This window comes from Falco punctatus, assembly GCF_963210335.1.
Source record: "Falco punctatus genome assembly, chromosome: 5".
Taxonomy (NCBI): domain Eukaryota; kingdom Metazoa; phylum Chordata; class Aves; order Falconiformes; family Falconidae; genus Falco; species Falco punctatus.
This window is the reverse complement of record NC_137584.1, coordinates 58322943-58337208: the sequence shown is the minus strand read 5'-3', so window position 1 is coordinate 58337208 and position 14266 is coordinate 58322943. Positions and strand designations below refer to the sequence as shown.

Below are 14266 nucleotides of genomic sequence, written 5' to 3'. Positions count from 1 at the left end.
GTTTTTGCTTTGTATATAGTGCAGGATGACTCACACTACAAGGCTAGGAACTGTGTGTAGTGTTGTACAGGAATTTGTAGATGGAGGAAGGAAAAATTATAAGATAAAGGTTTTAAGGATGTTTCAGAAAAGCAAGAGAACTAAATCATTCTCAGTTACACTGAAGGAATTTTTCAAGGAGGAAGGAAATAATTAGAAACATTGCTGCTTTTATAACGGGCTTCAGACTATGCAGTGGGTAGAGGGTACGATTTACTGTCCATTGCTGTAATTTTAATGCACCTAACGCTGCTAGCATCTGAGCACCTGTAAAGCTGCACATGCTGGTGTAATACAAGGTCAGACTCAACAGATTGTAATGCAATAAACATTGCAGGTTAAGGAGTTGAAAAATAAACAGCAAAGGTTTCCAGTGTTACATTTTTGCATTACAAATGTGCAGGATTTTCTGTTAAGATTAAACTGTTCAATACGTTGCTTAATGTACAGTGTATGCAATGTGAAGTTAAAGTTGCTATGGAAACCTGGCATTTTGGTTCTTTTAACAGTGTTTCAGATAGGAGAAATTTGCATTGCGTTACAGTGAGACTCCTTCCTACCCCCACTCCTCAGCTCCTTTGCTTCTCAGTTAGGAGGTGGGCGACAGAAAAAGCCATGGCGTGGAATTTGCATGAGTCAGGGTCAATTGAAAAAAAGAGATGCTGAGTGGAAACTTAAAAATTATAATTTTACTTTCAAGTTGCTCATGTGCCTTGAGTTGGTTTGTGAAGTGAGGAAGTACTTAAATGTTAATCTTTCACAGTGTAGTGGCAGTGGGCTGTTGAGGGTCATTTTCTAAAAACTTGAAAAAGATGGGTACTTTGTAAAGGTAAGTTTTCAGTAATTTTCACAGCATGATTATGAATATTGTTGGAAATGTACTTGACCTAAAAAAACAGTGACCACTTCTAATACTTATTAGATATCTAAATATTAGATTGATGGGTTTATTCATATTTTAACATTTGTTGCCTGTCCCTGTTCTGTAAAGTGTTGAGATCATGTTAATAAACTTTCATTGAGTACAATGGCAATGTTTACAAATATAGACTGAACTTTATGCTTAAACATTTTGGGACATAAACTAATTGTAAGTAGAAGGTGATCTATGGTACCTGTGATTTATGGTATGGTTATTTGTGCCAAGCATCAAGCGGCATCTTTGTGGTTTAAGCGACTCTTCAAACACCTGCCTCTTTCTGCTCTACCTCTGCTGTATTTACCGTTGGTGTAAATGCCTTTATTGGGTTGGTAAGAAAAGAGCTGAGAAGCGAGAAAGCAAATTTTCTGTGAAGCGGAGAATGTGCATTTGTCTTCCATAGTCTTTCCCATCTCATGAATGCTGCCATAGGCCTCAGCAGCACTCATCTTTTGAAGTGTGATGTTGCCGAGGCCTACCCGGCGAAGTTGCTGCTGAAGGAGTTATGTCGACGGTTATCTGCCCTTTCTGCCGCAGGTCTGCCTTCTGTGGCAGAAGTATGGATATGCTTGTAGTTCAATTGTGTGCCGCAAAGCTTGCTGAAGTGGGTGTGAGCTAGCATGGCAGGATATAAACTGAACTGCAGATACAGAGCTGCCTCTGCTGACTGCTGCGGGTAATCTGTGGTGATTTTGCTGGCGGAGTGGTAGCAAGCAGCTGAAGTAGCTGAGAGGGAGGAAGGCGAAGGGCAGTAATACTTTGAACTGGCAGCTACTTGCTGCATGGATGTATTTTAACTGCCTGAGAGAGGTGACTGGAAGCCTAATGTCTTTGGCTTGGCACTTCAGCTGGCCAAGGTCCGCTTGATCACCAAAGGATGTTTGTTGTGCATCTGTCTACAGTGGTGCTGCTGTTCCACCAGTGCAAATCCCTCTCGAGCCCTGTGTAAGCTAATTTATAGAAGTAACTGATGTATGGCCAGACCTGGGATATGCAACACTGGATTCAGTGGCCCTTAACAGCGTTCTGTGTATGGTGGGTCATAGGACGGTTCTTCTGGTTGCTCACCTAGCATGAAGGTTACCAGGCAGTGGGCTGCTGGGGTTTTTTGCTACCTGACTTGCTCTTCTAACACATTGCTGCATAGGAGTAGTTAGGGTGGAGTGGCTTTCTGTTTGCTGCTTCTGTTCCTTTGCTTGGTTTAGAGAGGGCAATCTTAGGAGGACTTGATCATGTCCCTTAAAAACCTGGTAGAGAACCCCTAACTCATTGACTCTGGGAGCACTGTGGTTATCTGTATTCATATGTTTTGACCTTGCTGATGGTCAGGCTTTCTTTGAAATGTTTCTAAACAGATCAGATGATGAAACTAGAAGTTGTTATAAGCAAGGAACATGCTTGTGTCAACTGCCAAATCAGCAAGGTAGTACTGAGGGGGTTCTTTAAATGCTGGTTGATGTGTAGAATGTTCATCAAGTTTTATTTTTTAGAAAACTGCAAGTACTTGGTGTTTTGGTTGAACGCTGCTAAACATATACATAGAAGTCCTTTGTGTGTATGCCTGCATGCTCCAGGGAGAGGCAAGAGAACAGTGGCATTGGTCTTACCCTCTCTGCATATGGTAGACTGCATCCTCCTCTTGTTCTGTGGTGGTGGAGCTATGATGCTGTACATCCATTTAGGATCTGACTCAGAAGTGCAGTAAACCGTAATAGAAATGCCTTAGCATGTGGCATAAGCACAGGCTTGATTTCATTCAGCAGGTGTCCCAGGAAAGAAAGGCACAAAGGGTGCAGTTACAAGATCTGTGGGTTTGTAATAACTTTACAGAATGACCGCAGGGTCCTTCCGGATCTCAGTCTCTCACCTGTAAAGTGAAAGCAACGTTCTTGAAAAGGAATGTTTAAAAGGCTTAACTTATATTTTAAAAGTAGCTAAAATTTACTGGAATCTCAATTAGCTGGAACCAGCACCCTGCAAATTCTTGGGATTTCCTATGGTTTATAGATGTTGAGGTTTTCTGTATTTCAGTGGCTATGAAATGCATTCTGTTTATCCAAATGCTAATGTTTTTCTGCTGCCTTGTACCTTTTGTTAGAGTATTTGGTAGCCAGAGACCAGTGTATTCTGTCAACAGTCCATGAAGATGCAGGATTTGGCATTTTAAATCCACATACTGCGTGTACTTGTACAATGCGAGTGTGAAAGGCTGTGGGGTTTAGAAGGCTTGGGCTTGATGCTTAATTGAACGAGAGTGAGTTGAAACAGGGGATACAAGAGAATGAAGGTGTTAATTATTTTAAAACTTCTGCAACAGTGTTCTTGTTGACTTAAAAATTAAAACCAAGTGGCCTGATTTAAAACAGCACTGCACTTCTGCATTTGGTATGGCATAGCACACTACCTGTTAGTAGTTTACCCTGTGTTTTGTAGCCGGTTTCTGTCTGGCAACTGCAAGCAAGTTACACAGTAAAATACATTGTTCCTTATGGAAAATGCATCTGGTGATGTTCAGCTGCCAAGAAGGGAAGACTAATTTCTTTTTTGACAACCATCAGTGGTGATGTGGAATTTCTGGTAGCTCTTTTGCTTCCATATATTCTGTCTGAAAGGTGACAGCCAGAGTTAGTGGGTAAAAGTCTTTTCTGAAGCAAGGTAGGAAGAATTCACCTGGGGAGTGCGTTGGAGCTGAATCAAGTTTTGTTAATGTTCTGTTTCTGAATCAGAAATGTTTCTGAACACTGGTTCTTATTTATCTTATTTGAACTTTATTGCAGATCCAGTTGGTGAGGTAAGGGTGATCTAAGCTTAGCCTGTTCTTACTGCATTAGTAGGGAATGAAAATGTTTAGACTGTTACTACACTTCTCTCTATAGTGGGATAATAACCTCCTAAATATTGCACCCAGTTCCTCAAGAGCAAGGGTGTTTGTTTCCTTTGCCTATCTTATGTCAAGATCTTAGCTTCACTGACCTTGAGAGTCCACAGGGTGCAATAGCCACATCAAATCTCTCTCTTTCTCTCCTTTTTGAGATAGAGAAATTGTGATACTGTTCTGTGTTTAATCTGAACAAAAAGTCCGGAAATCACTTCTGCATACAAATTTATTTTCGGTCTCTTGATTTTTGCATTTTAATTATTTGGGGATTTTAAGAGCACGCTCTTGTTACAAGAAACATGATAGGCTTAATACTTTAAAGGTCAGTGGAGTTGTGTGCATAAATATGGGTTATTCACCTAAGCAAGGGTTGAGTCATCAGCTTCAACTTCACCAAGGTGAGAAGCTCTCCTAGATTAGTTTAGCACTCTTCAGTTATGTATAATGGACTGCAACTTATTTATAGAACTTATTAATGTTTTAGAAATAACATTATACTTTATATGGTAACTATAACATAACTATATAATTTTATTAAAATAATTCCATATTTATCTTAAGGTAGCTTTAGAATAAACAACTTCTTGTCCATAGTACTGGATCTAACAATGTAATTAGTCTGTGCTATGTTTTATTGGCTATGGTAGTGCTTTCCTGAAAGCTTCCAATCTCACTTTGAGCTACTAGGTCATTCTGCCTGAAGAAAAGACTTTTAAAAAAGTTGTAGCTTACTCTCCTCTTCACTGGCTGTGCATTTCTGTTAGCTTTCATTTTGAGATGCTGTAGCATTTATTCTGAAACTTTTGTCTTTACTATTACGCTAAATGAAATACACTAGCAGAATAGAAAACTAGTAAAACTCAACCTGGTTAGTCCAGTCAGTGAAGTGTTAATGAAATACTGGAAAGCTTAGCATTTCTCATTGGGTGCTAATGTGCTTTCACCTTGCTGTTTTTAAAAATGGGATGGATGTTGAAATGAATGCTAGAGTTGATATTAAGGCTTTGGCTTGTGAAGCTTAATTGTAAGCATTTATATGACCCAGTAGCAAATCATAATTAGCCTCCTCTTCCATGTTAATCTGCTTCTGTTGCCTTATGCTTAAAGGTGTTGTGAGTGACCCTATACTGCAACCTTGCTGGTGTGCCCTGGAAACTGCTTTGGGCTTACCAGAGGCACAGAGAGCAACCCCCAAGGGTTCACTTGCAGATCTAGTACACTGAAAATGCTTCTCCTCTAGTGGTGATTTGTTCTACAGCTTTTATTCTGCCAGGTAGACATTTTTAATACTGCTCTTGAAGTACTACATACATATCTTTCCTTTTTTTGGTCTTAATATTGACTTGATGTAATCCTTGTCATCTTTCAGGGCACATTTTTTTAGGGGTTAGAATTGGCATATGTACCCAGAAGACCTGTTAGTTTTAAGAAGACACTCTGCTGCAGAGTTGCAGATCTAAGCAGAATTGTTACTAATGCTTCAGGTTTGAAAGTGACTGGTGACAACATTTGAATATTCATATTACAGCAGGTGATGGTAAGGAAGCATACAGTGGTACGCACAGATGTGTGCAGTCTTTTTCTGTACCTCTGCCCCTGAGACTAAAATAGAGAAACAAAGATAAAAAAACTAATGTTTGGGATACTGGACCAGTGAGATGGGTAGCAGGTGAGAGCTACATGGTGCATCTGGGCAGCATCCTGTTCCCTCAACGAAGTGGGCTCTCCATGTTACATCCTTGACATGACCGTGTCCTCTTGGTTGTCTCACTGGGTGTCTTCTGCCTTAATCTGCTCTGTCATCCTAACCGGAAAATTTGTGCTTAGGCCTCTCACCTTCCCTGCACATTTTTCACAGTATGATCACTGCCACCATTGCTTGCCTTGTGAGGCCCATGCTAAGGTACAGGATACTACCCTTGACTTGGTTTCTGTAATGTCAATTCATTGCTTTTTTACATATTTGCTGAAGGAGCTGAGAGCATCATTTAAATGTAGATCCTCAGAGGAGTTAGGCTTTTTATTTCCTTTAGTGGATCTGAGCTTTAGTTTCTGGGCATGTACCTGCACAGCCAAATACAGCTGAGACTGTGCTATTGGTCTCCAAATTTAAACCAAAACTGGCTTCTTGTCAAAGTGTTCTCCCTTGATCTCATTGCTGTTGGTTATTGAGGCTGGTTGGATTAAAGCTGGTGGGAGGATACTTGCACATACTGCTCTTAAGCTCTCATTTGAGCACGTGGAGGTACTTTATGTAGTTCAGTTCCCCATTTGCAAAGTAGGGAATTACAGCATTTTCCTACCTTGTGAAAGATCAAGAGATACTGATTACAGGGTTGTGGAAATATATCTAGAGAGTTGCACGTTCTTGAACGTTTTTGGGTTTTTTCTCTGTATGTCTTTCCAGGACTTGCAGTGGGCACAGATGGCCAAAGACAAGATATCAAGTCCACTGAATGTTCTAAAAATAATCAGATACTTCATTGCTTTCTGTATTGCTAGTGCTGTTGGATGTCCTGTTGTTCATGTGCACGGTTTTGGAAAGTAATGCTCACAACTGGAGGATTGATCATTGATGCTTCAGAGCCAGCAAACAGGATTTCTTGGTGCTTACCCCTGAGCACAGCAAGCAAGTCCTTTTGTTGTCTCATTAAAACGTAAACTACTTAAACTGCAAGTACCAAGGTATATTATTCTTCATGCCTGAGGAGGCAGGGGAAAGAGAAGAAAAAAACATTGATAAATGTATCAAAGTCTTTAGAGGATTTAGGATACTTTATTCACATATTTATTTATGTTTAATGTTTACCTCAAAAATACAGTTCCCTTTCCCTTTGTTTATCCTCACACTTAAAGCATCTTCCTCTTCTGCTGCTTTGAATGTACCATGACAGGAGGCTGTTGTCCTGCAGTTGCCAGGTGGCAGAGCAGGCAGCAGGAGCTGGGAGCAGCATTTCTGGAGGTCTTGGGAAGGTGGTGGCAGTTGCAGTGGTGTGGGTACCTGCAGTCAGGAGTTCAGTCTGTTCCTGTGATTTTTGTATTTTTTTTTTAAGTTCTGTGTGTGTGTCTGTGGCCTTGCTGTAGCATTCCCACCTTCCTTTCAAACTCCCAGTAGCATCCCCAAAACTTCCTGACAGCAAGTATCCAAAACAGACAAAGCAAGTATCCAAAAATATGCTAATATAAATGAAAAAATCCAGAGTCAAACCCAGCAAAAAGTAAGGTATATTTTTTGTGTATTTTGTTCTTTTCTTCTTATCAGGTGCTGACATCGACTAAATTTGGAGAGTGGTATATTTTTCACAGGTTCCTTACTTAAATGCATTGTTTGTCTATCAGGAATATCTTTCCTCCTGAAATCACCTAATAAATAGCATTGCTGTAGACATGTAATACAAGCTTTTCACTGTCTGTTTCCATTTCAGTGTAAAAAGAGTTAAACTGAGTATGAAATTTCTGTAAAATCAGCTTTATTATCATTTGAGTTTGGACTGTACTCATGATACATGAGTGAGATGTCTGTCTCCCAGCATATAAATATCCCCCAAACATGTACATTTTTAATAGTCTGCCTGATTCAGGCTTTGTGTTTACCAGAGAGGAGCTACCAGGAAACCAAGATTCATTTTAATCATACATCCTTAATAAAATTTTAAGCAATTAATATTAATAAAGAATACCTGGATTTTCTTTCTTGAAGGTATGGTGCGGGGAAGTGTGGAGTAGCTTTAAAATGTTGGTGACAACCTATAAAGTAAACGTAACTTTTGTACTGTTACTGCTTAAAGAACTAAAAATTGAAAAGGACCTTTCAGAAATACTAGTTTTCATTAGCAATTATGGCAGGTTATGCTGTGATCCTCTTAGCTTTCAGGCTTTTTTTTTTTCTCCTCCTTAAGGTCAACTAGTACATGAACAATTCCCAACAACAAAAGTATACTCAGAGGTAATGAAGTCAGCACTCCTAATGTTTGCTTTCCTTAGTACTATGTTTTCAAAGTTTAATTTTCAGACTTAAATATGCCTTCCTAGAATGCCACCTTTGTTTCTTCTAAGAAGGTAAGCCAAATAAGTCAGCAGAGTGGGACCTGATGTTAAATTATTAGATTGTGAAAATTAATTGGTGACTGGATACGAGATCCCTGTGTATTTTAATTAGCAAAAGAAAAAAGAGATTTCACCTGAATGCCTTTGTTACTTCTGGTCTGTGGATAACATTCCAATTTTCTGAGTGCCCATCTGTTCTGAATGTAATTATTTTATTTTTTTTTTAAGTTCTTGATTTATTCCTCCTGACCATGTGAAAGGATGTGGAGTTGATGTGAGAAGAACAGGCTCCATAACCACGTTGTCATTGCTAGCTTTATTTGGTGTTGATGAAAGCAAACAGCAAACCTTACACTTGGTGAGCTGCCACACTGGTTTGGTGCTGGCACCTCCTGCAGCATAATCTGTGGTTAGGTCTAGGCTTCAGCCCTACCTCCTCTCTCCCCTGCCCCTTTGCTGGAGCAGGGGTTTCTCCTCTTGGCTCCCTTATCTGCCAGCACCGTGCTGGAGCAGGGCTGTTATTCCCCTGGGTGGGGTCTGTAGATCATAGGAGAGGATGGGAATGAATGGAAGGAGTGTGCTGCTGACTTTTGCACAGGGTGAGGCCCTGAGGACACGTCTCCCTTCCCGCCCTTCATCCCAGCTGATCATGTTTCAGTGAGGTGAGAGGGGCTCTCCCTGCTTCCCTTTTCTCATTTCCATGGGTCCTGCTGCCCTTGTGGGGCATAATAGAAACCTTGTGGTTTTAATAGTATCTCAGTGCTCTGTGGTTATTTGATAGCTCTTGGTATCAATGTGAGATTCAACAGTGCCCTTGCACACACCCTGCAGACTGTACTGAAGGCAAAGCAGACAAAGGGGAAAGAGTTGATACTCTTCCTTTGAACTCTTGTAGTTTGGCTATAGAGGTTGTAGTTGTATGCTTTGAAAGATTTATTTTTAACTCTAAATGCAGCGCTGACAAATAGACCACTTTTCATCCTCTGAAGATCTAAGCACCTGTCCCTACTGGGAAGGTAAGGATGCATCAACATTTTCAGGAGGTGTGTGTTATCTTAATACAGACTGGACACCTAAGCAGGACAATTTGTTTTAATGCTATTAATGCTACTATCATGTAGGTTTCTCTGTCCCGCTGAAGACTGCTCCATGCATTACCTTGCAGAGATGAAATAGTATTTTCTTTATAAAGCCAAAGATGTCATAGGCAAATTTGCTATTTAGCAAATAGCTAGAGTGCTATATTAGCAAATAGCAAAGAGTGACCATTACCGTAAGATTCCATGTGATGCATAAAGATCAGAGAGACTGGATTTTTTTGATGCACTGGATGTACTAAAAATTAATGAGTAAGAAAAAGTTCATTTTGAAGCAATGGACTTTAATTGCTGCGGAGTGATGCTCTGTAAATATGGAGGGAAAATTATGGCAAATATTTCTGAAAGAATCTAGCATTATATGTTCTTGGGCTTTTCAAGCAGATTATTTTTGTTACATTATCTCTGTTGTTGACATCTGGCAGTTTGTAGCTTCTGATCTTTTAATACAGGGGAAAATAATGGGAGCTTATTAGGTCCTGGAGGAATTTTTCTTCTTTTGCTACGAATCATAATTTATGTGGCTTCCATTTCTTTGTTATACAGCCCATTAGGCTGAAATGTTTAGTAGTAACTTCTAGTTCGACCTTTACTCTGGAATACTCATAAAGAACTCTTTAAGATGTTAACTTATTTCATGCATGGGTGCAAACCATCAGGGTAGACTGGATATGTGTTGGACTGGGGAAGAGGATAAAACATCTTGGCAGGAATCTTGGACAACAGTTGATGTGGCATATTGTTAATTGCAGTCATTACCTAGCAGTTCACAAATTCCCAACTTCTGGTTTCCAAGTGCCTCAGTAGGGCATTCTGCAAAGAGGTGGTGATTTCCATGTCAAAAGCCAGTGTTACTGGTATCTTCCCCCCTTCCTCCTCTAAAAAGACTTCTCAGAAAACTTTAAAAACTTTTCCTAGTCCTGTGTATCTCAAGGTGAGTGCAGTTCATCTGGAGAGCAAGAGGTCCATGGTGTTTCTCCCATATACTTGTTTGAACTTGAGTATTGTTCACAACAGTCAAACCTGTGTAAAGAATGTAGACTGCTTTTCTTTTTCTTTTACATTGTTTTAAAACTTTCTTATTTCTTACTGTTTTCCAGAATTTGTATAAAGTGAACGTGTGTCTTTCTGATTATAGTGTTTGTACTGGATGTTTCCAAACTTTTCTTGATCTTCCTGTCTATAAAACATATGAAACCAGGAAGATGTTTTGGTATAAAATATTTAACAGTTTGCAAAATATTTTAATCCTTCCAGGGTTTTAAAACTTGCTACTGCTTTTGGGGCTACTTGCTTTGCAGTATCTCTCTTCCTCTGCTGGAGAAACTAGCCTTGAGTGCATTGATTGGTTTTTGTCTCATTGTATACTAAATGGCATACATCTGTGTATCTACTAAATACTATATCACATGGCAAGCATTGACGGGTAAAAGTTTTACTTTGCTTTGTCACTGGGTTGATTGCATTTCCACAATGCTGTTGGTTTTTGTAGGTGTTGTTAGACACGTTGATTTATGAACTTCCCATTTTTAAATGTTATATACAGGGCCCTCTGCCTGGATATGAGATACTGAGGGGGAAAAGAGCATCACACTTGGCTGCTCACCTTGCCCGTTTGACTTACATAATGGAGACCAAGGAAGAAAAGAAGGAACGAAGACAAGGCTATTTTGCTCGGTAAGGTTACAGGGTTTATTTCAATGTTGATTACAAATTGGAACTCCTTATTCTGCCTTTTTCAGAAGACTATGATTTTTCCAAGTATGTATAAAAACGAAACCTGTGCTACATTATGTACTCAGAAAGTACTTTCCTTGCTGTGTCCCTAATGTTGGAGTGGTGATTTTTTTCCTTTCGGGTTGTGGAGATAAATGTGAATTATAATTGTTATTTTGTAACACAAAACTGTGCTTCGGTACTCAATTGCAAATTATACTGCATTTGAGCTTCCAGCATCCAGTTCCTGAAGAGTGTTTATAAAAACAAGCACATCTAAAATGTAAATATGTTTATCTGATTTCAAATAAAACACATACTAAGTAGTATTATCTCATAGGATAAGATCAACTAAGACAGAGTAAGTTGCCCAGACTGTATCATCTTTATAAGTCAAAGCAATGTTTTTTCAGTCAATATTTTTTATAATTTGGAATTAAAGATTGGTGAATTTTAAGAAAAAAGTTATGTTGATTTCCCAATAACTTGTATTTGTTAATTTAGCAAGTCTGTAATCATCTCTGAGCTTTGATGTAAAAGAATCATCAAAACTCACTCTTGGGGGAGGAAATCAGTATAAAAAACATCTTTGACTCAAAGATACTTTTTTCACTGTTGAAAAGGAGAAGTGGATACTCTCTCCACTCAGCACTGAGTAACTGTTATTGAAACTGCACTAGAACACTAGCCTTAGTGCATTGCAGATGTTGAGAGACATGCTTGTCACACCACTTAGAAGTGGCAGCGTGGGGAAGAGTTGCAGCACTTCTTTATTGCTGTTCAAGTGGTATGTAGTGGTGGCTAAAGACTTGCGCAAGTGTTGTGGTGAAGGACATCTGTTAATGCCAGGTAATTTGCTTTCCATTTGGAGGACTGCAGTTACATTGATCTTGACAGAAAGGAATGTTGCAGTTTGGGATTTTGAGAAGGGGAAATAAACAGTGGTGCCTATAGCAGAGGAGATATCAAGAAGGTTAAAGCAGAAGCAGCTGAAGAGATTGTACTGAGGAGCAAGTAATTTCTTGTTAAGGAAGACTCAGGCCTTGAGAGGTGTCTGCTTTAGTATTCTTTAGTATTGTAATCTGCTAAAGATTCTTTAATATTGTAGAGAATGCTTTGAGTCCTTTCTGAATGCTGTCTGCTAAACAAAATGGAAGGCCACAAGAAGATTTCAGCAAGTCCTCGACATTTTATTTAATCTGTTTTGCAGCTTTCCTTTGTTATTTGTGGCTATTCTCTTATAAAAATTCAGAGGGACAGTGTCTGTTGTATGGGCACAGGACATTAGGCAAGGGTCAAGAAGACCTGAAACCAGTTCTTAGTTCTAGCACTTACCTGCTATGTAACTTTTGGGAGATCACCTTTCACTTTCCCTCCTGGCTTGCATCTTTTTTCTTTATGTAGGTTGCAGGCCCTTAAATGAAGTTCCCACTCTAAGCAAACCCGTGTGTTTTCTACAAGAATGTTCTTGCAGACCCTCAAGTCATGTTTTAATAGAAGCTAAAATAGGTCAGAAGGTGGTATGCTCATCTTACCTTCATGTACATTGTCTGCATATGGAGTCAGGGACAGAAGTAGAACTGAATTTACATGTCCTTGATTTTAGTCTAACATCTTAAGTCTAGCATGCTTCCTCTAGTAAACAGGTGTCCCAGCACTTGCGGGTGAATGATTTGAATACTTTACATGATGGCCCATGTAAATGTCATGAGGCCCTGAAAATAACAGGTGGCTTATATTGCAGTTCTAACAATGTCCCTACCTGTTTGTTTTTTTTTTAAACTTCTTTAAATTTAGCTTTTGACTTGATGTAGATGGAAGTTCCCAGCTTAGGTGCCTGGTATTGGGACACCAAGATAATTTAATCAGGTGTGTGCTTTTATGTTGCTGTCAGTTTTGGTCGTTTTGTATCTGTGGACACCTATTCTGTCCTTCAATTTAAGCACCCAAGTTTAATAACTTTTGTCCCTCATACTGTTTTGTGTGCTGCTTCAGACACCCTGTCAGCTTGGGCTCGTATTTATTAAGAGCAACCTCATCTGGTTCCCTAACACAGACACCCCTCTACTTCCATCCCCACACATGCATCCCTCTACTTCCATTACTGGTTGTTGGGTTTTTTTCTCTTTACCTCTTATTACTGTTTTGTGAGCCTAAAACAACAGTATTTACAAAATCTAAAGTTACGTATAGGAAACATCATTATGAGACAAGGTCTACCCCCCGCCTTTACCTGAATTTTGTTGGTTTTTGCCTGTGATCAGATGTTCATTGGCGAAGGTTCTACTGCTTAGCAAGGAACAGAATGGGAAATGGATTAGACTTCTTGCCAGCAGGAGGGAAAACTGTGCTCCATGTCAGGAGGGTGGGGAAAAGGGTTCTGCTCCACCCAGGACTGAGAAGAAGGGTCCTGCTTATATCCTGGTTAGAAAGGAGAAAACATACATATTCAATACTGATGAAATAAAATGTTTTATAGGTACCCTTTGGACTATATTTATGAAAATACAGAAATTTTTGTAGAAAGCTTCACTTCTTAATGTGAGGGACAAAGGCATTAACTGAAAAATGGGAGATAATTGCTCTTTCTCTTAAGCTCCTGCTAACAGAAACCCAGGTTCTCCATTGGCAGAGTGAGGGAGCATGTGGGCATGAGCAGTGGGAATGAGCAGCAGCCTCACTGCCCTGCCAGCATTGCAAAGTGTCTGACTTCCTATCAGAAGGTAGCTTTTGGCCCTCAGGCTAGTGTCATCTTGGCCCCTCTTGGACTTTTGGTAGGGGTGGTGTTCAGTGTCTGACTGGTTACACTAGCAGTTGTTGGAAAGGGTAGCTTGAGAGCATGGTGTTAGTTATGTACTGACAAACCAGCTCCTGAACTGCTAGAGAAGAAGCAAGATTAACATGAAATAACTGCATCTCTGTCCCCCAAATTTAATTTTGTAAATAAGTTTGTTTAAATGCTTAACCTTTCAAATATTTAAAATTTCTTTATAGAAGAGAGCCATCCAGCTATCATATCTTCCCGTTACAGATCTTCATGGTCTGAGTGCCTCAGTTTCCACAGGTCTTTTCCCCTCCCTATGGCAAGTGAAGCTGAAGTAACTCTTACCATCCATTTTTACTTCTTACCTAATGCTCTTTTACCCACTGTGTAATGTGGTAAAGGGCTTATTTTTTGCCTTGGTTGGCGAGAAATGAAACGAGTAACTTCTCAAACAAAATAGGAATCTCTACAAAACTTTTTAAAGACTAATTTAGATTCCTTATGCAGATAAGATGTTGCAGCTCGTGGGAGTTTTAACGGGCAAGCAGTAAAATCTAAGAGTAACATGCAAGCATAAAATTCTCTTATGCAATAGGTCCTTATTTAAGACTTCTACTCCTACTTAAAGACTATTCTGTGTAGTTAAGTTTTCTTGCCTAATTCTTCAAACGTTGTTTTTAGGCTGTTCTGTTGACTTCTGTGTCATTAGCTCCCAAATGGGCCAGTATTACTCCAGCTCTTGCAAAGAATGTCGTCTTTTGCTGTGAAGTCTGTCCTGGTATCCAGCAAGTCCAAAAATAAATGGT

General features: G+C 39.5%; 1 protein-coding gene across 12 annotated transcripts in view; it reads left to right on the top strand.

Annotated features, from left to right (window-relative positions):
* Positions 1 to 14266, top strand: part of NCOA7 (nuclear receptor coactivator 7) — a 100511-nt gene that overhangs the window by 15525 nt on the left and 70720 nt on the right. For 5 of the 12 annotated variants that reach the window (XM_080389931.1, XM_080389930.1, XM_080389923.1 and 2 more), the window contains one exon: positions 10527 to 10657. In XM_080389931.1, coding sequence (XP_080246057.1) covers positions 10608 to 10657 — 50 coding nt within the window. In that variant the 5' untranslated portion in view covers positions 10527 to 10607. Of the gene's footprint in view, positions 1 to 401; positions 869 to 10526; positions 10658 to 11284; positions 11484 to 12493; positions 12566 to 14141; positions 14265 to 14266 lie in introns of those variants that run through there. The other 7 variants (XM_080389928.1, XM_080389932.1, XM_080389927.1 and 4 more) reach the window with 7 other exon arrangements.